The following is a 24,283-nucleotide window of genomic DNA, read 5'->3' on the forward strand; positions in this document are numbered from 1 at the left end:
GAGGTTTGTACAGAACTGGCAGTTTTGATTGGAGGGAATTTTGTGGCTCTCCAGTGAGCCAGACCCCAGTCATTGAGACAGAGGATATGGGGTAGTAGTCCAAAGCTTAGTTTGGAATGCAGGGGCACAGAAACTTGAGTGCTTTATTTTTTTGCTGAATGAGCTGTGTTTTGAACTTCAATGCAAATAAAGAACTGTGAGTTGATAACCAAGTTCAGCATCATCTCCCAAGTGTCACAAGCTGGCAAGTGGTAGTATGACTCAGGCTGACTGCCCTGGCAGAGAACCAGGGAACTGGCATGTAAACCTTTTGGAGCTGCTCTTCTCTGGCTGCCAGCGCCATTTCCCCAACTCCTCCCTTGGAACCCATGGATCCTTGCCAGGGCCAGGCAACCGAGCAAACAGTTCCTCCGCATAGGAAGGTGTGGCTCCTCCCTGGGAACTCACTGACCTGGAGGAGGGGCTGGGGCTCCTGGTTAGGAGCAGAGCCATCCCTGCTGCTGGTTTCACTCTCCTCTGCAAGGCTCTTCATGCCCCTCTCCCACTTCACACCATGTCCGGCCACACCACCAATTTGAGGCTCAAGTTGCCACTGCTCTGTGCTCTCCTTCAGCTCCTCACGATACTCCTCTTTGCTGTTTTTGTCCAGTATGATGACCAAACAAGTGCGAAGCTGTGGCATGAGAAGATGAAGCTCCACAACACGAGCCACCAAGACAACGAATTCTACAGCCGCTATCCAAGTAAGTATTCTCCCACGTCCTGCGTGAGCCATTTCTGAGTAGCCCCCTCCATGCAGAGTCATTCCCTCTTCCACTGTATGGTGTGCCTTGTTTGGAGGAGATATTTAGAGCAGGGGAGTGTGGTGAGCTGGGATGACTCTCCTTCAAATCCCACATCATGCAGAAACAGGATGCATCCTTGCTTGAACTGGTGAGTCCTGAGCCACAATTGGGTTGCACAACAATCCCACCCGAGGAGGATCACACTTTCCTAGAGATGTTTCCAAAAGTCTCATCTTAATTTCTCCCCAGATTTTAGAGTTCTTCTGAATCATCTGTTTCTGAAGTGACATGAATTCTCCATTGTTCCATTTTGTATTTCTGAATTTTAAACAGTGTGCATGCAGTTATGTGCATTGCTAAAATACTACCATCACCACCCAAAATCAGTCATGTGTATGACTGCATCGTTATTTTTGAATGATGTTTTACATGCACACCAGTATATTACGTATGTCAAAATGTGTGAACTTCTGCGTGTCAGTAAAGAATCTCCATGTAAAGAGTCTCGATTCAACCATATGTATAATCCCATTTTTGCAGTGCTTTCTCAGTGCTCAAGTGTGCATCAATTACTTAATGGAGGAGAAACAAAAAAATGAGCTGAATGCTCATTTATAAATATTTTAATGAATAAAGAAAAATAGCTGCATACAACATTCAAAAAGATTATATATATATATATATATATATATATATATATATATACACACACACACACACACACACACACACACACACACACACACAAGTAGGGCACCACAACAACATGTTGTAGCATATCATTAGTGTTACCCAAGCCTATGGCTGAGGGGGCTGAAAAAAATAAACTTAGCATCAAAGATGGGAATCTCAGGGTCATTTACAATTTTTATTTTCAGGTTTTTAGCTGAGGCCTCCTGGAACAGAGCACTTGACAAGATACACTCAGTATAGTAAAAAGATGTTCTGCTAAAAGCACATACAAAGACAGATACCAATCTTCTAATTTCTTTGTGGTAAATACCCCTGCAAAACCAGTACTGGGACTGAAAGCCTTGAAAAATTCTAATGACAAACAGACCTCTCACAGCAGAATCTTACATATGAATAAGGTGGTGTGAGGCTTATTACTCGAGATCTTCCAACCCAATTTTGCTGATTTTTGTTTTAAACTGAAGCTTGAGCTGTGTAGATGTGCAGAAAATTTTGAAAGTCTGAAAAGTTCAAAGCTCGATCTTTAATAGCCAAACAATGTTAATAAGAATAGCCTCTCTGCCAGAAGTAAAAAATGGTGTTTCTTGCTGTTGCCATGTTAACAAGTGAAGCCTCTCTGCCAGAGACAAAGATGGTGCCCGCCTCTGCGTTTATCCATCCTCCCCTCAAGCACTCTAAATACTGCATATGCACATAAAGACTTCCCATAACTGGAAATTACCAAGGGAAAATTATTGATGTAAAAATAAATAAAATGGAGGGAAGGAGGAGGCGGCGGTAAGGGAATGTGGGTGAGAATGATGCGGTGGGGCTGTCACCTTACTTGGATAAGGGCAAATGTGGCCTCCCAGAGGCGAGAAAAGAAGCCCATGGTTGCCATAGAAACCCTCCGGGGCCACCTCTGCCCCTTCCCCACCTACCCCCCAAGTAAATGTGAGGGGGATATGATTTACTAATGAATAGAACAACATCACCCCTCCTAAGAAAAAGAAATGAACGGGCGATAATGTTAATTGGAATTAGCAACCCCCCACCCCCACACAAATGCTTCTGATCGCCTCATCCTCCTATCTTTAAGTATCACCCCTCTGACAAATGGGCCTCATCTTTCCCCCTCTGCTCTGGCACCCACATCCAACTGTCTTTCCTGCCCTCTCCCCAGGGAAAGAGAAGGCCCCTTTCCTTTTAGGGTGAGATCTTGGGTCCCCCATCAGCATATCATGGTTGCTGCTTCCCTGATTCCATTCTGAAAATGTCTCTATTTGCAAGGGGGCTTTCTTTCCAGCCAGGCTAAAATAATTTTAAAATAATAATTTTTATTACTGTTAATAATAACATCAACAACAACTTGAGGGCTGGGAAGCAGCAGCCCCCATGAAGCTCTTCCTGGCTCTGCTCCAGCCTGGACTGGAGCAGAGCCAGAATGGTTCCAGGAGCAAGTCTACACAGCGTTCCAAAGGCGCCCCGAAGCCACTTGAGGGCGCCCCGAAAACGCTCGTGTAGTAGTACCTTAATCGTCTCCAGAAGAGGCGGAGGAGGAGGCGTGCTTCGGCGGTGCAGACTGCGGGCGGGCTGCTCCAGGCTCCGTTTCCCTTTAGCCAGCAGGCCCTGCGAGAGCTCCCAGCAGCGGGGCTGGGTCGTGGGAGGGAAGAGAGCGGACGGGCGAGGAAAGGGCCGCCGCCGCCGCCAGAGGCCCCTGCGCAGTCCCAGGGGCATGGGAGGCGCCCTCCCCTTTCCTCGCCCGTCCACTCTCTTCCCTCCCATGACCCAGCCCCGCTGCTGGGAGCTCTCGCAGGGCCTGCTGGCTAAAGGGAAAGGGAGCCTGGAGCAGCCCACCCGCAGTCTGCGCCGCCGAAGCACGCCTCCTCCTCCGCCTCTTCTAGGGACGATTAAGGTACGTGCTACACGAGCGTTTTCGGGGTGCCCTCAAGGGGCTTTGGGGCGCCTTCGGAACGCTGTGTAGACGTGGCCCTGGAGCAGGCGTGGAACAGGCCAGACGAAGCCGAGGAGGCATTGGTAGCTCATCACCCGCATCGAAGTCCAACTCCTCTCAGGCTTCCCAATGGGAGAGATTTTCTTACTGGAGTTTGTAGAATGTTTCGCCCTCAGACTGCTACCTCCCATGTTGACATGGGCTTTGCACTAGTTGGTTAGGAAAGGGTTTCCAGATGTGCTGAAGGGCGTGGGGTGCCTACGAGGATATTTTAGGGCCAAACTATCAGAACATGCCATCCTTGTGCTGCATGCACCACGCCGTCTTCTCCTAACACAGAAGCCTCAAGTGGAGAATGATCTCCATCACATGGAACAGTTAAGGATAGTTGAGCACATGGAGGAACCACTGGAGTGGGTCAGCTCAATAGTTGCTATAGAAAAAAAAGAAAGAATACAGGTGCAATCAGGATATTCACAGGCCCTTAAATAAGGCTATCATGAGGGAGTGTTACAGCTTCCCCAGGCCATCTTCACAACCAGGGAAGGAAAGCACGTCATGGTATTATCCACAGTATTAGGAAATTGGCTTTGGTCTGTGTTTGGCCTGGTGGCTTGTAAAGCATGGCTGCCTGCAAAGGCTTCTGGTTGAATGGCTGCTTTCTGCCTTTAAGCTAGCAAACTGTTATTTTGCTTCTGTACCAGTCAGCAACATTCCTTTGTGTTATGGGAAGATGAGTCAAAGCACAGTTACAGTGATCTCATGAGAACAGCAACAGAAGGTTGTACAATGTAAGACAGGACACTCACACACTCTGCCCGGCAACTTTGTAAGTAAGGTAAGCACAAGAACCATGAACCCCAGCCATGAAAAATGGTCTGGAATTTTCTTCTCCTTTTAATTTTTTTGGAAAGCAATTTCTTGTCTATTAGATTGAATGGGAATGGTTGGGAAAGAACGTTGAAGACATTTCCTGGCTCAGCACTAGTCTCTAATCTAAGTTCCCTTCCAGCCTGAAGGCTGAATTCCATTTTGGAGAAAATCGGGGGGGGGGGCAGGCACATCCCAGGGGTGGGCGAGGCCAAAGGCAAAAGGGGCCCCCCAAAATCACCAGTGTATTGTAGCTTAAAGCTCTTACTGCTGGTAACAGACCTTAAGAGGGGCTTTTCAGCCTTTTAAGACATGGAAAAAGCTGCACAAAAGACAGGAAACCACCAAACCTTCTGCATTTGGGGGAAAGGGGGTGGGGCTTCAGGGGAAGGGAGGGGCTTCTGGGGAACTCTGGAGGGTGGGATTGAGGCCACCAGAGGGATGAATTGGCCCCCTGGTCTGAGGTCTGGCATCTATGCTCTAAGGCAAGCTGTTTAGGATTGTGTCAAGTGCTGTCAGAGATGATTAGCAGTAACCCATTGTTAGCTCAGTTTTCCTGACTTTTCTCAGAGAATTATCAGGAAAAGCTTGGGTTGTACTCAGAGGCTTTGTAATGCTGGCACATCTGGGCAAGTTCCACACCAGCCCTGGCTGGCCACCCCACACTCTTGTCTAAAACACACCCTTGCAAGGAGCATGCAGTGACTGGGACGTCAGGTACAGGCGGCTCGTGGTGGCATCAGCAAAGGCCTGGCCCTACTATTAGGCAGAGTGAGCTGGCTGTCTTGGGCAGCAGAGTTTACCCGGAAAGGGTAGCAGATTATTAGCTATTTCATTTAATCATTTCTTAGCTGCCTTTCAAGAGCAGAATCTTCCCAAGGTGGCTTTAATAGCTTCACACTGCATTTTTACTGCCATGGATGGGGAACAGTGCCTAGGGGGATTTTCTGCCTCGGCTGCCAAAAAAACCTGGCTGGCTTTGGGTGCTGTGCACTTTGGCCCAGGGGCGGGGCATTATTTGCTGTTCTGCCTCAGTCAGAAAAATGTCCTGAGTTGGCCCTATTGCAGGGGGCCCTGATCTTTTTGGACCAGTGGGCACATTTAGAATCTTGAGAAAGTGTCAGGGGCTCTGTCACAAAATGGCTGTCATGGTGAGATGTCTGTTCACCAGATGGTGAGCATGGCCCATTTCAAAGCATGCGTTTCACAAAAAGGCAAACTGGTGAAGCTAATATACAAATAATTTTCCTGAGACCCTCCCTGACTACAAGGCAGAGGTGGGGACTGAGCCCCGAAACAAAGCCACCCCTTTCAACCCCGTTTATGTCTCCTTCAGGATTATCCCCAAACTCTCTCACCCCACACTCCTAACACACGCTACACTCAGCCCAGGCACTCCTGCATTGAGCAGGGGGTTGGACTCGATGGCCTTGTAGGCCCCTTCCAACTCTGCTATTCTATGATTCTATGATTCTATGATCCTTTCTCTCTCTCTGTTTAGGATCACGTCCTCCAAACTCTCCATCTCCATCTCTCTCTCTCTCTCTCTCTCTCTCACACACACACACACACACACACTCACACACAAGACATCCAAAACACCTATAGACCCCCCTCCCTCCCACTTTCTCTCTCTGCCTCCCCAGGTCAGCCCGCAGGCCTCACCTTCTTGCCTCCACCCAGACCTCCCCTGGTTGCCTTGCCAACACCCCTAGGCTTAGCAGAGCACTTGGTCTCCCGACTGTGTAGAGAGCCAAAGTAAAGAAAGAAACATGGCAGTCTTGAGCAAAGTGTGAGATTAATTTTGGGTGGTTTACTGGGTAAAAAAGTCAATTGAAGCCCAATTGTATGGCATTTTGTAGTTGTTGGTGGGAGCAGAGCCCTCAAAATGCAAAGTCCCTCCTCAGGTGATAGGAAGTTGTCTTGAATGGTGAAATATTATTTATTTATTTATTGCATTTCTATACTACCCAATAGCCGAAGCTCTCTGGGCGGTTTACAAAATTAAGACAATTCGAAGTATAAAACAATAATATAAAATACAGTATAAAAGCACAACCAAGATAAAAACAGCAGCAATGCAAAAATACAAATTTAAAATACAAATTTAAAACAGCAAAGTTAAAATTAATTTATAGACTGTTAAAATACTGGGAGAATAAAAAGGTCTTCACCTGGCGTCTAAAAGAATATAATGTAGGTGCCAAGTGAACCTCCTTAGGGAGCTCATTCCACAGCCGGGGTGCCACAGCAGAGAAGGCCCTCCTCCTGGTAGCCACCTGCCTCACTTCCTTGGGCAGGGGCTCGCGGAGAAGGACCCCTGAAGATGACCTTAGGGTCTGGGCAGGTACATATGGGAGGAGGCATTCCTTCATATAGCCTGGGCTATCCATATAATAATAATAATAATAATAATAATAATAATAATAATAATAATTTTATTTCTTACCCGCCTCTCCCTTTGGATCGAGGCGGGGAACAACAATAGAACAGGAATCAATACATCTTAAAAAATCATGATTTAACATTGATCTGGATAGGCCTGCCGGAAAAGACATGATAGCACTCTTCAAATACTTAAAAGGTTGTCACACAGAGGAGGGCCAGGATCTCTTCTCGATCCTCCCAGAGTGCAGGACACGGAATAACGGGCTCAAGTTAAAGGAAGCCAGATTCCGGCTGGACATCAGGAAAAACTTCCTGACTGTTAGAGCAGTGCGACGGTGGAATCAGCTACCTAGGGAGGTTGTGGGCTCTCCCACACTAGAGGCATTCAAGAGGCAGCTGGACAACCATCTGTCAGGGATGCTTTAGGGTGGATTCCTGCATTGAGCAGGGGGTTGGAGTCAATGGCCTTGTAGGCCCCTTCCAACTCTGCTATTCTATGATTCTATGATTCTATGAAAAGGCTAGTCTTTAAAGCTGCCTTAAAATCACACATAGAGTTAATTTTACGAATCTCCTCCGGCACGCCATTCCACAATCTGGGGGCGACAGAAGAAAAGGTCAATACCAGCACTTTGAATCGGGCCTGGACCTGGACTGGCAGCCAATGAAGCTGGAAAAGGACTGGCGTGAGCTGGCCCTACAGTATCCTCCAAGGCACATACAAAGAAATTGGGTTGCCAGTTTATGGCCCAAACACCCTGCATCTTACCTCGGAAGCAAAGCAGGGTTGGGCCTGGTTAGGACTTGAATGGGAGGCCGCGTGGGAATATGGGCTGCTCTCCAGTATCCCCTGCTTCAAAGAACTGAAAAGGAAGACACTGCAGGTCCCCAGATGGCCATAGATGCTCTGCATCAACATCCAGACCTTAAAAGTGAGCCCTCCGCAGCTGCCACAAGCCCTCCCTGCTCCTGGCAACACCCCCCACTTTTTCCTATGCATACGTGTTGGGAAGTGGGTGGGGCTGCTGGCATAGGGTAAGTGCAATATAAGTCAGGACCAAACTTTGGCTAGGATAGCTCAGCTCATATTGGCTACGTGTTTCCTAAACTGGGGGACATGTTTGTTTCTGAATACTCCCCCCAACCCTGTCCACATTTCAGAACTCTCACCCAGCACCCTTGAAATAAGCATGGAGCTTGTGTCACCCTGGTGTAACGTAAGGATTGCTCTTGGCATCCCATCATCTCCATTAGGTGATGGGCCACCACATTCTGCAGTAGATGAATCTTTCACCCAGTTATCAAGGGCAGTCCCACGCTAAAGTAGTTACAAGGTTATTACAAAATGTGCTGTTTACTGAATGAAAAGGGCTTCTACGTGCACGTTGCATCTTATCAAGCGTGCATATCAACTTTTGCTAATGTAGAAATTCTTTGAACCCAGTTATGCATACACGGCATGTGGACATTTCAACCTTGGAGGCCAGCTGAGCACACAAAGCTCTGCACTAGGAGGCCCTTCTGGGTACGAGGCAAGAGGGGAGACATTCAACCTCTGCTTGTCAGACCAGCAGCTCATATGAAATCCCCCTCGCTCAGATGGACAAGGATCTTGCATTCTCCCATATTAAACTAGCCAATCCCCCCTTCCAGGCTTCCAAGATGTCCATGTCATGATTTTCGTCGGCTTTGGCTTTTTGATGACCTTCCTGAAACGCTACAGCTTTGGCGCCGTGGGCTTCAACTTCTTGATAGCTGCTTTTGCCATCCAGTGGTCTATCCTCACCCAGGGCTTTTTGCACTCCTTCCACAATGGCAAAATCCACGTGGGAATAGAAAGGTGAGCACAGGGGCTGCTTCTCTCTCCATACTGACAGGCCTTGGACTTCCTGTGCTGGCCTTGAAAAGGGGATCAGAGAATGGCTTTGTTTCGGAGGGCTCATTTCAGAAGCCATTTCAAGAAAAATGGGTGCCATCTTGGAAAGGCTCCCCCGGCCACAATGCAACCAAGAAGTGGAAGAATGGGAAGTCTGGGCCTGAAGTGGGGTGTTCTTCACCTCGGTTATCCAAAAGCCACCTCTCCTCTTTTCCCCTCCCAAATTCTCATAGAATCATAGAATAGCAGAGTTGGAAGGGGCCTACAAGGCCATTGAGTCCAACCCCCTGCTCAATGCAGGAATCCACCCTAAAGCATCCCTGACAGATGGTTGTCCAGCTGCCTCTTGAAGGCCTCTAGTGTGGGAGAGCCCACAACCTCCCTGGATTAATACAATTCTTATGTAAAAAAAATATCAGCTCAGATACTGCCCATACCTTGGCATCACCACATAGCTTAATACAATTTTAACCCTGGCCTTTAGCTGTGTAAAATGTCTAAAGAAATATCTTGCCCCGGATCTCAGATTCTGAATGTTTATGAGCCCATTTGCCTTCAGGGCAGTTTAAATATTCCTTCCTCTCTTTAATCAGATGGGTTAATTCAGCCCTAGAAGCGGCATTCAGTTCTATTCAGCCACTCTCTGGAGACAGGTTTCAACTCCTCCCTCCGCCTTCATGACTTGAGCTGGCCCTTGCCAGTGGCAGGTTTTGAGAAGGATGGCTTTGGCCAGACGTGGGATGGGGGGGGCACGAAGGGGGTACTCCTACAGGCCAGGATTTCACAAGTGAAAATAGGGACGCGTGTGTAGTTGCCGTGTTTTCAGAACACAATATCGAGACCCAGCCTTCCCTCCATGATTGCACATTGTATACACTCCAACATTTCACAGGTGAAAACTGGGGGTCCTTCCAGATGAGGCGTTCCTGGCGCCCTGCCTCATTCATGGAATGTGTTGGGGGGGGTCCCAGATGTTGTCATCATCCAGTCATCATAACCTCCTCACATTTCCTAGCCCTTCTTCTGTCTGTTTCTTTACTGTTGAAAATCCATGCAGGGGGGAAAGATGGAGGAGGTGCCCCAGGCCTCCTAGGTGACAGCACTAGGAGACACACACCCTCCATCTGCTACAGGGTACAGAACTTCAGGTCTGTCTGTGGGACAAATCCTGTCCTCTTGGGAGCAAAATCTGCCCATGGCAGGAATTCCCCAGGTGGCCAGGCCCCCTTCTGGTGCCCCCCCACACACACATCCCCCCAAACATGGTCGTTTGGTGGTTTTCCAGGTTTTGTGCAGATTCCCCTCAATTTAAAAGGTTGTGATGAAGGCTGTGGGATGCCGGCATTTTTGGCTCTTTGGGGCCTGCCCCCTTTTGCCTTTGTCCCAGTCCCTTTTGCCTTCCGCCCTGCCTGCCCACCATGGAGAGCCTCTCCGAAGAGGAATTGGGGTCTCAGGCTGAAAGAGGTCTGCGCTGGACGCCCCCCTCTGGCACCCCTGTAGCTGACTCTCCTCCAGGCTACCTATGAGGCTCTGCTTCTCCTGCTGTATGTTGTTTTGTTCCCTCTGCAGAACCCTTTTCTGCTCTCTTTGAGCAACCAAGAGCCAGGTGCCTGTTCTGGACACTAAGGTGTGCTGGGGAGGGTGGTTCACACTGTCACTGACAGCTCCAAATCATCCTGTGCACACACCCATTCGCACACTTGGCCCAATGCATCCAGAGAAGCATCTCCTAGAAACCGTGAGGAGCAGGGAGAGGGAGAGGATGAGGAACGATGTAAGCATCTCTGGTTAACAAGACAAAGACAGTGAATTACTGGGGACAGGAGCCAGAAAGCAGGTGCTGGGCCAATTGGAGCGCACCTTCAGGAAGAGTTTCTTCAGACTTGAAAGGGGACCATTGAAAGGGGTCCACCCAGGCCTCCTGCAGCCTGATCTTGCACACACACACACACACACACACACACACACACCATTTCTGAAAGGTTCCTACTGGTTGAATGGGATATGTTTGCATGGAAGTGCACCCAGGCTTACAGCCTCAACGCCGCTCTGTGGCTTCCTTTGTTCCCTGCCAGCATGATCAATGCCGATTTCTGTTCCGGGGCCGTCCTCATATCCTTTGGAGCCCTTCTTGGCAAGACGAGCCCTGCTCAGCTGCTGCTGCTGACCTGGGGGGAGGTCACACTCTTTGGCATTAATGAATACATCCTGCTCAGCCTCCTTGGGGTGAGTCACTGCATGAAACGTTAGTTCACTTACTTTAGTTATGTCCTGCATTTGTGTTCTTCAACACAAATGCAGGACAAATGGGTGGGAGGGGGGCAGCATACATGCCAATTTACCCCACTTTCTCTGCACAGTGATTCTGCTGTGAGGAGAAGCAGTGATAATAAGCCCCAATTATTCACCCAGGTCCCAGCGAGTTTTGCGACTGAGTGGGGATTTGTACCTGTCTGTCTACAGACTAATCCACACCAAGCAGGATATTGCACTATGAAAGTGGTATATAAGAGCCAGGAGCTACAGTACTGCTTTATAGCGGTATTGAAGTGCACTGAAAACTGTTGGGGCCCATTGACACATACCATATAGTGCTTCCATACCGCTTTCATAGTGCTATATCCTGCTTGGTGTAGATTAGGCCTATGTATGCAACATACCAGTGATTTCCAGAAATCCCCTGCTAGTATGTTTCAGGGGATTACGGGACACATTCTGGCAGTCACACTTGTTTCATGTACACAAGAATAGCTGTAAGAGGCATTCCAAAGCTCATATTAGGCCAACCAAAAGCTCACAAAAAATATACAAGCTTTTAATCCGTGAGGGTTAATTGTACTCCTTTTGTCGCCAGCTGAAGACCTTTTTATTCTCTCAGTATTTTAACACTTAATTTTAACTTAAATTTAAATTTGACTGTTCTAACTCTGTATTTTAATCTTATATCAATTTTGCTGCGTGGTTTTATCCTGGTTGTGCTTTTTATAGTGTATTTTGTATTTGTGCTTTTAACCTGTTGTTTTATTATGGTTTTAATTTTTGTGAACCACCCAGAGATTGGGCGGTATAAAAATGTAATAAATAAATAAATAAATAAATATCTCAAGATTTCTTCATCAGGCAAGATATAGCAAAAAGCAGGTTGGGGTGGAACAGGAGGGGGAAATGCTGACTCAGTGGTGAAGTCACAGTGCCTACATGTTCAGAGTCCCAAGAAGGAAAATGTGGGTGGGTGAGTGGGATTTCCAGATATTCAAATTAGGCTCTAACAGGCCAAATTAGGCTATAACAGGCCATGTGATGATTACAGGCTGGACCTGGAGCTGCTCCTAGAAAGGGGTAAACATTTGATCCCCCATGTTTGAAAATATAACATGGCCAGGTAGACCCTCACAGATTCTAGTCCAACACATCTAGAGGGGACCAGGTGGTGGAAGTCTGAGCTCCTCTGTAATTGGCCTTGAGATGTGTCCCAATTCCATGCCGGTTAGTCAGTTTATCCATTTTTCACACTGCTTAACAGGAGAAAAAAATAATTTGAAATAGATCAGCATTTTTTAAAAATGTGCCGACAATAAAATCGGATATCGAGTGCTTTATAAGTCATTCTTTTTCTATGCTTGTCTCCTACATCATGGCTCAGGCAAAGGATGCAGGAGGCTCCATGACCATCCACACCTTTGGGGCCTACTTCGGACTGATGGTCTCCCGGATTCTTTACCGATCCCACTTGGACAAGAGTCAACAACGGGAAGGTTCCACCTACCATTCGGATCTCTTTGCTATGATTGGTAAGAGGCTTAAAATTTCAGCATTGTAAATACAAAGATAGAGTTGTAGTAGTTGTTGCTGTTGCTTTTATATTGTGTCATCAATGTTCATGGTACTTTTAGAGTCTCATAACAATAACCACAAATAAATCCAAAAATCCCTGCCCGCAAGAAGCTTACAATCTAAATTGATGGAGAAGGAAAGGGAGGCAGAGCTGGGTGGAGATGTGTTTAAAGGCAAACACCAAAGTATGGGGCCAAACTAGCAACAGATGAGTGTGTTTAAATATAACGGGGAGGATCTACACTGCGTACTGAAGGCGCTTGCGTGCGCCTCCAGTGCGCCCCGAAAACGATTGTGTAGATCCTGCCTGGAAGAGGCGGAGGCGGCGGCGGCTGGGGAATCCGGCCACATCCTTGCCGCCGCCGCCACCCACCTCCCCGCCGGCCTCCTGCTGCCGGCGAAAGAGCCAAGAACTGGGGCTCTCTGCAGCCATTACTTCCTTCCGTCTTCCATCACTAAAGCACTTGTGCATAAATAATCTGCACACAACGCATGGCATCCTGCTAGAAATGAAGGAACCCTTAAAAGGGGATGGGAGAAGCAAAAGGACACCAGTCAACCCCCCAGTTTTTCAAACAAGACAAGGGAGTGGAGTGGAGCTGTGACAGTTTCTTTCAGCTTTGCCTGCAGCATCAGACAAAAAGGTTTGTTGTTTCAGCATCCTCTCTCCTACAGCAGCCAGGCAGGAAATAAAACCTCCGCTTCCTCCATGCAGGAACTCTCTTCCTGTGGCTCTTCTGGCCAAGCTTCAACTCTGCCATGACAGCGCATGGAGACGACCAGCAACGGACGGTCATGAACACCTACTTCTCCCTGGCTGCTAGCACCCTCGCAACCTTTGCCACATCAGCCCTGGTGAACAGAGGAGGCAAGCTGGACATGGTGAGACAACCAGAGGGCCTCTTTGTGGTGCTTCATGGAAGCAGCTCCCTGCCAGTCTTCCTTCTGAGGCCTTTCAGTGTCTGCGGACCCAAGGCTCAGTGGGGCAGCCCGTGCTTTGTGGGCACAGCGCTGCAGGGCTACCCCCAAGTTAAAAGGTCTGGAAAGTGCCTTTCTCTGCCTGAGGCCCTGGGAGCAGGGAACACTGGGCTGAATGGAGGAAGGTTCTGCCTCAGGATAACTGCTAATATGGCTCTGTGTAGCCCTGCTGTCCCCACACTGAGGGCTGCTGCCGAAGGACTCTCACCCGCGCACACTGGCACACAGTGCTAAAGACTGAATGCCCATAGGCTTAGGACTAGAGATGTGAAGGCCTGGAAAAAAAATCTAACCCTAACCCTTATATATGCCTGCCCAAGACCTTAGATCTGCTGGAGGAGCCCTTCTCTGCATCCCACCAATGCAACATATACGCTATGTTGGGACAAGGGAGAGGGCTTTCTCTGTTGTGGCACCCCGACTGTGGAATGCCCTCCCCTTGGAGGCCTGATTGGCGCCAACATTGATTGCATTTCGAGGCCAAGTAAAAACATGGCTTTTTAACAAAGCCTTTGATGGTTAAACTCACTGGCACATTGTTTTATGTATTTATTTATTTATTTATTATTACATTTCTATACCGCCCAATAGCCGGAGCTCTCTGGGCGGTTCACAAAAATTAAAAACATTCAAAGTATAAAACAACAGTATAACACCATAGTATAAAATACAATATAAAAGTTCAACCAGATAAAAACAGCAACAATGCAAAATTTTAACTGTTTTAACTGCTTTTACTGCTTTTAAATTATATATTGTTTTAACTTGGATCATGGTTTAATTTGTTTTTAACTGTGCATATTTATTGTTTTATATTGTATGTTTTTATCGGTATGCTGCCCTGAGATCCTAATGATTTAGGGCGGGATATAAACTTTTTAAATAAATAAATAAATAAATAAATAAGGAAGCCAAGCCTGGGCAAGCAGGAGGGCACCTCAGTACCAAACCACTCACCCAGCCCTTCTCTCTTGTCAGGGGCGGGGGGGGGGGGGTCCAGGGTTGGGGAAGGCCCATGCCTGAGGCCTGTGCATGCTGGACGGTGGGCCAAATTCAGCAGAGGTTCCCTATCCCTGTTCCAGAGACTCCATGAAGGCAGTGGAACTTCAAGGGGTGGCAGACTGATGCCAAATATTTGAACAAAGTATCTGCAAAAGCAGGAATAGCTTCAACACAGGTAACAAAAAATAGGGCCTGCCCCTGCCACCTGGTAATATCTGTGGGGCAGCAGGAGCCGATGATTCAGCATAAGGCAGCTTTCTACCTTTATCAGGGTTCTTCCTTTGATGGTGTCTCTCGGAGCTGTTTATCATGTGATAACATGCAAGGGAAATCGAAATGCCATCCAGCCCTTCCCAGGAGCTCGTCCTGGCCCACCCTACACCCCCTCCCCCACAAAGCCTTTAACCTCTCGACATCTGTCCCAGGTGCACATTCAGAACGCCGCCTTGGCGGGCGGGGTGATCGTGGGCACCTCTGCCGAGATGATGCTGACTCCCTTCGGTGCCATGGCTGCTGGGGTCTTGGCCGGCTTCGTGTCAACACTTGGCTTCAAATTCCTCACAGTAGGTTCTTCAGTGCGTTGTTGAAAAAATATTCCCCCCTTGGCTAAGACTCGAAATCTAATGTGGGAAATTTGAACTTGCCAGTCAAAACTGGCAAAACTGTTGAGGTTGAGTCACCAGCAGAAGCCAAGCAAGATGAGGCCTGGATGGGAGACTGCCTGGGAAGCCCCATGGACCCACACACACACACGCCTGATGAATTCCATCAGGGAAGAAAGGCAGGATATCAGCTTAGTACATACTCAAACAAATTCCAGGAACAACTTAGGTTGGAGTTGCTCCTTTTGCACATTTGGAGTATTTTTTTCTAAGTTAGAGTTTTTTTTAAAAAACACCCTACATTGGAGGGCTGGTCTGAGGGTCGGTTTATTTCCTCCATTCCCTCCCTTTCTTTTTCTGTGGGTTGGCTCTGCCTTGAGTTCCACCCAGTCTGAATTCCAGAATTTCAAACATTAATTCTGGAACTGGAGTGTGTGCAGTTGGCCACCATTCTCCGCTCCTTTGCATCTTGCCTCATCCTGTTTTGCTTCAGCTGGCCAGGTCCAGGCTCAACAGCAGAGTCTGGGCCTGGCCAGCTGAAGGGGCGGGATTAGATGGCCTCCCTTTCCATCAATTTGTCTTCCCCCTTTGAAGCCATCTGGGCTAGTGGCCATCATCACGTTGAAGGGGTCTTGGAGGCCAACTAGTCCACCCTCTGCTTAGTGCAAGACATGCCGAGTGGGAATATCCCCATGCATTGTCTGTCTGTCTTGAGGCAGGGCATCACATACATCCTTCTTCATGACTGTCCTGCATGTGATGCGCCCTTGTCTCTTCCTTCTCAGCCCATTCTGGCCTCCAGGCTGAAAATCCAGGACACCTGTGGGGTGCACAACCTTCATGGCATGCCAGGAATCCTTGGTGCCCTCCTTGGTGCTCTGATGGCAGCGCTGGCCACTCCAGATGTCTACGGTGATGGGTGAGTCATTATTAGGGCCAGGGTGGGGCAGTAGAGAGAGTGCTGGGCCCAGGTTCAACTTGCCGCTCAGCCTTCTTCTGACTCTGCCACCTTTAGAGGCACATTTGGGGTTGCTATAGAGGGTCTTCTCAGAGGGACTTGCTGTCGTCCTTCTGCCAGCAAGCAAATACCACTTCATTCAAGCAGGCCTTTGGGTTGGGTCCTATTTTTATTCTGTTATTGTTATGTTTTTATTGAGAAATGTTGAGTTCTTGCAGCCCTGCTCTAGCAGAGATTCCCAAGTGGTTGGAGAGAAAGACCTCTGTGTACAGACCTTGCCAGTGGGAGAGTCTGCATAGAAACAAAGAAGTGTAGGCTCATGTTTTCAGTCTGATGGGGCAGCTCATAAACTAAAGTTCAAACCAAGTTGGGAGTTCAGCTTTTCATTTTGTTTTAAAAACAAACATAAACAAATGAAGTGAAAAATCCACAAAACATGTGCAGGGACTCCACCTCCTGCAGGCCCAGAGGAGCTCAAACCACGTCTTTGCCTTCATCACCTACCCACTGTCTATTGTCCCCTCCAAGGAGCCAGGGACTATTATCTTTTGCCCTGAATAGAGAATCTTCTTTCCCAGGAAGCTCAACAGACCTAGATTTCTACTCTCTGGAAGCCGATGCAGACCAGTAGTTGAGCCGCAGCCTCCCTTGCTATTTAAATCTGATTGGCTACAACAGCAGCAGTTGTGGCAAGCTAGCTAAAGCTAGCTGAAGTGTCAAGCTTGCACGGGAGCTTGGCTCATGGGCCATGTGGATCCCCAGTGCCAAAGCATCAAGGTAAAAAAAGAAGCATTTTTAGCATACAAGCAAGTTAACTCCCATGTGAGTTTAGCAAGAAGATGAGGAAACCAGGGCAGATGCCTCTTCCCTACCTTGTCCTAATACATAACTAAAAGTAAATAAGTATAAATACAGACAAATAAGATGTAGTGATAGGAAGCAATTTGCATGGATTTAAAAAAGGGTTTGGATAAATTCTTGGAGAAGAAGACTATCAATGGCTGCTAGTCCTGGTGGCTCTAGTATCAGAGGCAGGAGGCCCTCTGTACACCAGTTGCTGGGGAAGGTGGGTGTGAGGGTGGTGTTGCCCTCATGTCCTGTTTGTGAGCTTCTTGAAGGCATCTGGCTGACCACTGTGTGAACGGAATGCTGGTCGTGTTCTGATCCAGCATGGCTCTTCTTCTGTTCTTATTTTATTGCATTGTTTTATTGTTGTTTTAATCGAATTTTATTTGTGATTGTAGGCTGCCTTGAATGCCATTTTTCTTGCTAGAAAGGCAGGTACAAATCAAATCAAATAAATAAATAAATAAATAAATAACCTACCTCACAAGGATGTTGTGAGACTAAAATGGGGTGTGTGGTACTTGTGGGGACAATGTATTCCACAAGCTCCTTTGGGAAGCTGCAAGATATAAATGTAGCTAATCATATTGATGCCCCAAAGTCGGCGCTAGATCTCAGCATTGGAGTTCAGATCACCTCGTCAGATCTTGCCTGTTACTTTTGCAGGATGAGCGACATCTTTCCTGTCGTTGCCTCCAGGGGACGGACTGCCGTGTCCCAAAGTGTCTTCCAGCTGATTGGCTTATTTGTCACTCTGGGAATTGCGGTGATTGGTGGAAGCCTTGTAGGTGAGTTGGGACGGGTGAAAATTAACAGAGAATTTTCAGTTAGTTTTTGATAAGAACCAAAAGACCTTGAAATTTTAAAAAAATGGATGCGGGAGAAAGTGCAACGGACATTCGTCCATGCAGGACCAGGACTCTTGAAAGCCTGCATTTGAATCCCGTTGTATTCAACCATGTTATTATTATTATTAATATTTATTTATAAAGCGCCATCAATTTTCATGGGGCTGTACAGAATAAAACAAAACAAGACAATCTGCCATATGGCTTACAATCTAAAATCACCTTAACAGACAGGGGAGGGAGGGGGGAAACCAATAGGGGTTTGACATACTGAATTAGGGTTGCCACCTCTTTTTTTGACAGGCTTCTCATCTTTAATAGTTATTAAACAACCATTCTGTTCTCACAGTGGCCAAATAGTTTGCAATGGGAAACCTGTATCACAGCAGTTCCAGCTGCCAGTAAGAAAATGATTTAAATGTCTGAAAAGTGGGCTGGGGCACCTTGGGAGGGACCAGGACAGGAGTCCAGGGGTGCATTGATGGTGCCCAAGGGCATGCCATTGCCTACCCTTGCCCTAGCCACTTTCTCATACTAGAGATTATAACCATGCTTACATGGAAATAAGCTGAGCTTTCCCTCTGCTGCAGGCACACGTCTACCTTTTTTTAAACAGTTTAATAAAAATGGCAGTCACACTGCTTAAAAAGTGCAAAAACGTAGTGTGTGTCATGGTGCTAAAATGACTGTCAGAAGCACTTGCTTCAAAATGTCAGGAGAAGGATGCGTGTGGTGATAGGTCAGTGTGCGTAAAGAGGAGGGGACAACATGACCCACATGGCTATGACCTGGCCACGTGTCAGATGCACACACCCAAAAAGTGCTGGACCCCTGAAGTATGGACTCTAACTTGCAATTTCACTTCCAGTTTGCAATGGAAGAGCAGTAATTAGTAGTAACGGGTGTGCTTCCCAGATCCCAAACTGAATTGGACAGATTTGGGAGATGTCTGAATCTGATTTTGGAGATGTCCGGACGGTATAAAAATGCAATCAATTAATCAATCAATCAATCAATCAATCAAGTGGGGCTCCTCTGAAGTGTATCAAATCTTAATCTGAACAATTCTGGTTTCAAAGGGATGCTGAGACACAGAGTGTCTCCCAAAATTGGTCCATTTCTCCCAAAGCTCTCTACATATAAAGAAAACACCAGAGTCATGAGTTTGCCTAGTTTGCCTAGTCCGGAAACTTCAATTAGTCCAAAATATCGCAGCCAGGCTGGTCACTGGTACACCTAGGGGTGACCACATTACACCAGTTTTAAAATCTCTTCACTGGCTGCCGATTAGTTTCCGGGCGAAGTACAAAGTGTTGGTTATTACCTTTAAAGCCCTACATGGTTTGGGTCCAGGCTACCTGCGGGATTGCCTTCTCCAGTACAATCCGCCCCGCACACTCAGGTCCTCTGGGAAGAATCCACTTCTGCTAGCAAAAACTAGATTAACAACTGTTACCCAGAGGACCTTCTCTTCTGCTGCTCCCAGACTGTGGAATGGCCTGCCGGAGGAGATTCATCAACTTGACAGTCTTTTAGAATTTAAAAAAGCAATAAAGATTGATCTATTCCGGCAGGCCTATCCAGTGAAATTTTAGAATGTTTTCAGGATGTTTTAATCATGTATGGTATGTTTTAATTCGTTTTAATGTGTATTTTATCTCATGTTTTTATACTGTTTGTTTTAGACTTTGAATTGTTTTAGTTTTTGTGAACCGCCCAGGGAGCTTCGGCTATTGGGCGGTATAAAAATGCAAATAATAATAATAATAATAATAATAATAATAATAATAATAATGAGGGAGAAGAAGAGATATAATCTTGGGTCTGCCCATCACAGTGGATGCTTTTAACATGTCTCTCCAGTCCCAGTGTTTTGGAGTACTATGCCCACTGAACGCTCCATGGTGGAGCAGAGCCAGGGCTGAAAAGGGCACAGCAGCACTGGCACCTTGTCATGAGCAAGGACACAGATGCCCTCTGCCACTCACAAACTCACCCACCGCAGCCTACCCTGTTCCCTCTGTGCTTAGCTGCAGTTCTCAGAGTAGCTGGGGGTGACCAAAGGGCACTTAAGGACCAGCTTCAGGCGGGGATGAAAACTTTTAGAATAGGTGCTAGGGATAAGGCTCAGCACAGCTGCTTGGGGGCATGGCCATGGGCACTGCCATGATGAGTGCCTGCACTTCAGAATTTACCACTACACCACTGTGTGTGCTCCACATCTGTCATGCACTTTCTGCTACTATGGTGCCAACTGAGTAGAAAACAGACCAAAACTGTGTGCATTCATTGTAACTTTCTATCCCTTCCCCCGTCCTTTTGCAGGTTTCTTGCCTAGGGACACCTCTATGAGATATACTATTTTCATACCAATTTCCAAAAAAAAATTAAAAAGTAAATAAAAAAACACAACTAAGGGGGGGGGGGGCGCGTAACAGTAAGTCGATCTTACTTACCCTTCTGAAATTTGCAGATTTCTTAACTAGGCCCATCTCTGTGCTGTAAATCAAAAGCGCATTCTTGTTTGGAAGCCCCCAAACTGTAAAGGCTGGTCTTGCACAAACCTCCTTGCAGCTACTCGTCTTTCATGTGACTTCAACTCCTCAGAAGGGGCAATGATGCATGCCTGCAAATTCCATCCAATTCTGTAAAGAAATAAAAATACTATTGGCGGTTTCCCCCCCCTTTTTTTTTTTAATGCATAGCTTTTAACCCCCCTCGTCATTTCTCTGAAATGTGGCAGGCATAATTCCCTTACAAGGGACTGCTATGCTAAATTTCTGCTGAATTCCATCCAGTTCTGACAAAAAGGAAAAGGTTGATTTCCAATGATATTGAGTGGGAGGTTTGAAGATTTGGGTTTCTGAATCAAGTTTCAGACTTGAATGCAGGTCAAATTGGTCTGAGCTGTATTGGGCTGTTTTCTAATTACCAAATTGGGATTCAAACTGAATCTTGAGGTTGGTGCTCTGCATGGAAACACCCTATGAAAACATTGAAATAATCCATTTTCTCGACATTTTACCTTTTCTAGCCACTGGAGGTCAGTATAAGCTGAAATATAAGAACATAAGAAGAGCAGTGCTGGATCAGACCAAGGGCCCGTCTAGGGGCTTATCTATATGGCTTGTTTACCTTGACCTAAATGCGCATATTCGCGTTTAAGGACACATGACGCAGCCATCCATTCGAAGTAGCACCATTTTTTTACGTGATAATGTGCAGCACGTCCAGGTTTGCACCACGTTATGTTTATGTGTCTTTGGGAGAGTTAAGTCACATTTTGACATGTGGGCAGAGCTTTGAGGGTAGGACAACATGATTGGCCAATTTCCCGATTTCCCAGGTATCGGCTGCCTCGTTCCTTTGCGCCACTTTTAGTTTGAATTCTCTGATTCTGCTGCCTCGTTCCTTTCCCCCCTCCCGGTTTGTCTATTATTTGAATCTGTGGGGCTCCGCATATAAAATGTATAGCTTCCATTGTCTCTACTCCATAGCATCATACCATCATAGATGCGTATACACGCATGTGCGCATTTATAAATTCACTATAAAAAAATTCAGGAAATAAATCACTGTTGATGCTGCAGTGTGACGCTCTTTACTTAGATTTGAATCAATGAAAATTCAAGTTTATATTTAGTGAGGAGCAATCCCGTTGTGGTACAGACAGGGGCCAGCACACCGTTCACACACTGGCCAACCAGATGCCCACAGGAAAGCCACAAGCAGGACATGAGTGCAACAGCACCCTCCCACCCATGTTCCCAGTAACTGGTGTACATAGGCTTACTGTCTATGATGCTGGAGGTAGCCCAGGCCCATCGAGACTAGTAGCCATTGATAGTCTTCTCTTCCAGGAATTTGTCTAACCCCTTTTAAAACCATCAGTCAAGGGACAGTCATTCTAACAGTGGCCTGTTTCCTGCCTGTCGGCCATGTGCCCCCCAGCCCAACCCTGTTTTGGACTTCTCCTCTTGCTCCAAGCTGACTGAGGATGGCTGTTGTGGTTCAAGCAAGGGCAGGTGTCCACCTTGGTGCCAACTTTGCTGAGCAATGCAGAATGTACTAAGGCAGGGTGTGGAGCTTAAGAGACTGCCCCATGGGGCTGTGAAACAGGTCTCCATGTGGTTGGGGTCATGGTGAAGTGTTGAAAGAGCCACACCCACACACCCCTCAACCACTGCTTCTGGTTCCTAGTTCATTATACAGATTGCCACAAAGTAACATCATATATGAGGAGCTTTGAGCACATCTGAGGGTTGGTTAAAGAAAGAAAAAGAACCTCTGATAAAGAGGAGGAGAATGGGTGGGCTGATGGATAGCGTTGTGAAGATATGGGCATGGCTAAAACAGATGTTCACTTCAGTGCTAAAAAGGCAGAGGTGAGCAGTAATCTGTCTGTGGGTGCTGCCATCTGCACAGCTGTTCTAGCTATGGCAGATTGCTGTTACAGTGGTCTATTCTTCACCCCTAGCTAATAGCTGATCAGCTGGGCAGCAGGGGCAAACGGCTCTGGGGTGGGCTGCAGAGAGAGCAGCTGAGGGCCACAGGCTGTTGGAGGCCCTGGGTGAAGCTAGACACTTTGTCCATACCACCCAGTGGGGTCTCTTATAGATGGCAGGACTTGGGCCTTCTGCGTACAATACAGGTGCTCTGGACCCTCCCCATTTTCTTCTCTTTCCTTTCCCAGGTGTCATCCTGAAGTTGAGAATTCTTGGCTCTCCCACCGATGCTCTCTGCTTTGAGGATCAAATTTACTGGGAGGTACTTGAAAACTTGTTACTATTTACTCATTATAATGCAGTGTCATCATCAGTATTTCCTGTTGCAGTCTACATAGGACATTTGTATATTGGTCTCTTCTCAGTGTATCTCCTCTGGATTCTGCTTAGGTGCCTGAGGAACATGACAATGCCTTTCAGCGCCTGGAGGCTGGCAGCATTCAAGAAGCCAGCAAAGACACAAGCGCCTGAAAGAACTCCATTTAGGAGGCTACATCATCTGTTGAGGGAGGAGCATCAGCAAAGGATTTGGTCAAAATACCACAGTGCTTGCCTAAAATAATAGTTTCTGGGATGCCTGTGCTGGAATCCTTGGTGATAAATTGGCTGTTATGATCAGTGGAGGAAGGAGATGCATTCTGTATATGCACAGAGGCACTTTTTAGTTAATGTGTTCAAGAGCTGAGCCACAGTGCATTGAAACAGATCCGAAGACTAAGCACTGGTAAGCCATGCTCAAATGAGTTTCTTAACTCTTTGGAGGAGAGAGACCCCAAATGCAACAATCAAAAGGAAATGGTCAAATCTTTGACATGTTGCATAACACCATCATAGTTGTTTTTCACTTTATGGACTTTTCCCTTGAACAGAATTGCCACAAGAAAGTAGTTTGTTCTAAACCAAAGGAAACTGAACCCAACATCAAGTTAGAATATATAATACCAAAGGAAAAGAAAAATGAAATAAATAGATTTCACCAACACTTTACAAATTTATACAACAGATTTTATAGCTGCAAAAATTAAAAATAAGCTGCTTGATTACATTCTGCAATGCTTATTGTGAGAGGCTGATGGCTATCTACTGCCATCAATGTGGAATTCCAGCAGTCTTTAGCCAAAATTGCAACTTGGCCTTCACTCTTGCAGATGGGGCAAATTCCAACAGAGATCTTTGGCCGACCCATTTGAAAACATGAGCAAACAAACATCAGGACAAAAATGTAAATTCAAGGGGGGGGAGTGGTTGAAATATTTAGTAATAACTTTTTAATGAAACATTTGCTTGACTATCAATATGTTTCTATTATTACTTATTTATTTATATAGCACCTTCAATGTATGTACCGGTGCTGTACACAGTAAAACAATAAAAGAGCAACGCCTCCCACATAGGCTTACATTCTAAAAAAATCTTAATAAAACAAAAAGAAAGGGAAGAGAATGCACCACACAGGCACAGGGGACAATGAAACGAAAGGTGTAAAAGTAAGATCAAAGCCAAGTTCTAAAAGCTTTAGAAAAAATAAAAGTTTTCAACTGAGCTTTAAAAACCATAATTGAACTCATGGTCCGCAAATGCTCTGGAAGAGAATTCCAGGCATAAGGGGCAGCGAGAGAAAATGGATGGAGCCCAGCAGGAGAAGTAGAGACCCTTGGGCAGATGAGAAACATGGCATTCAATGAGCGAAGAGCACGAGTGGGGCAATAATGTGAAATGAGAAGAAAGATAGGAAGGAGCGAGACTGTGCAAGCTTTGAAAGTCAACAGGAGAAGCTTAAACTGGATTCTAAGGTGAATTGGAAGCTGATGAAGGGATTTCAGGAGTGGAGTAACATGATCAAAGCAACGAGCCAAGAAGATGATCTTAGCAGCAAAATGATGACAATGGAATCAGTTACCTAGGGAGGTTGTGGGCTCTTCCACCCTAGAGGCCTTCAAGAGGCAGCTGGACAAGCATCTGTTGGGGATGCTTTAGGGTGGATTCCTGCATTGAGCAGGGGGTTGGACTCGATGGCCTTGTAGGCCCCTTCCAACTCTGCTATTCTATGATTCTATGATTCTAAGGCCAGTCAGAAGAAGGTTACAGCCAAGAAATAACCAAAGTGTGAGCGAGAGTCTTAGCAGAAGAGTCAGACACCGCCACCACGACCCTCCGAGCGACTA

General features: G+C 46.7%; 1 protein-coding gene across 2 annotated transcripts; it reads left to right on the forward strand.

Moving 5' to 3' along the window:
- Window positions 1–479: 479 nt before the first annotated feature.
- Window positions 480–23,413, forward strand: RHBG (Rh family B glycoprotein). 2 transcript variants are annotated; one of them, XM_063146319.1, is made up of 11 exons: window positions 661–743; window positions 4,116–4,249; window positions 8,323–8,509; window positions 10,621–10,771; window positions 12,189–12,336; window positions 13,095–13,261; window positions 14,785–14,922; window positions 15,747–15,880; window positions 17,432–17,553; window positions 22,307–22,380; window positions 22,509–23,413. In XM_063146319.1, the coding sequence occupies exons 3-11, from the start codon at window positions 8,343–8,345 to the stop codon at window positions 22,587–22,589; spliced, it is 1,182 nt and encodes a 393-aa protein (XP_063002389.1). In that variant the 5' UTR covers window positions 661–743; window positions 4,116–4,249; window positions 8,323–8,342; the 3' UTR covers window positions 22,590–23,413. The 2 variants fall into 2 exon arrangements, with proteins under 2 accessions (XP_063002388.1, XP_063002389.1); XM_063146318.1 differs by lacking the exon at window positions 4,116–4,249 and having other exon boundaries at window positions 480–743.
- The last annotated feature ends 870 nt before the right edge of the window (window positions 23,414–24,283 follow it).

Source organism: Elgaria multicarinata, chromosome 21 (assembly GCF_023053635.1).
Source record: "Elgaria multicarinata webbii isolate HBS135686 ecotype San Diego chromosome 21, rElgMul1.1.pri, whole genome shotgun sequence".
Lineage (NCBI taxonomy): Eukaryota > Metazoa > Chordata > Lepidosauria > Squamata > Anguidae > Elgaria > Elgaria multicarinata.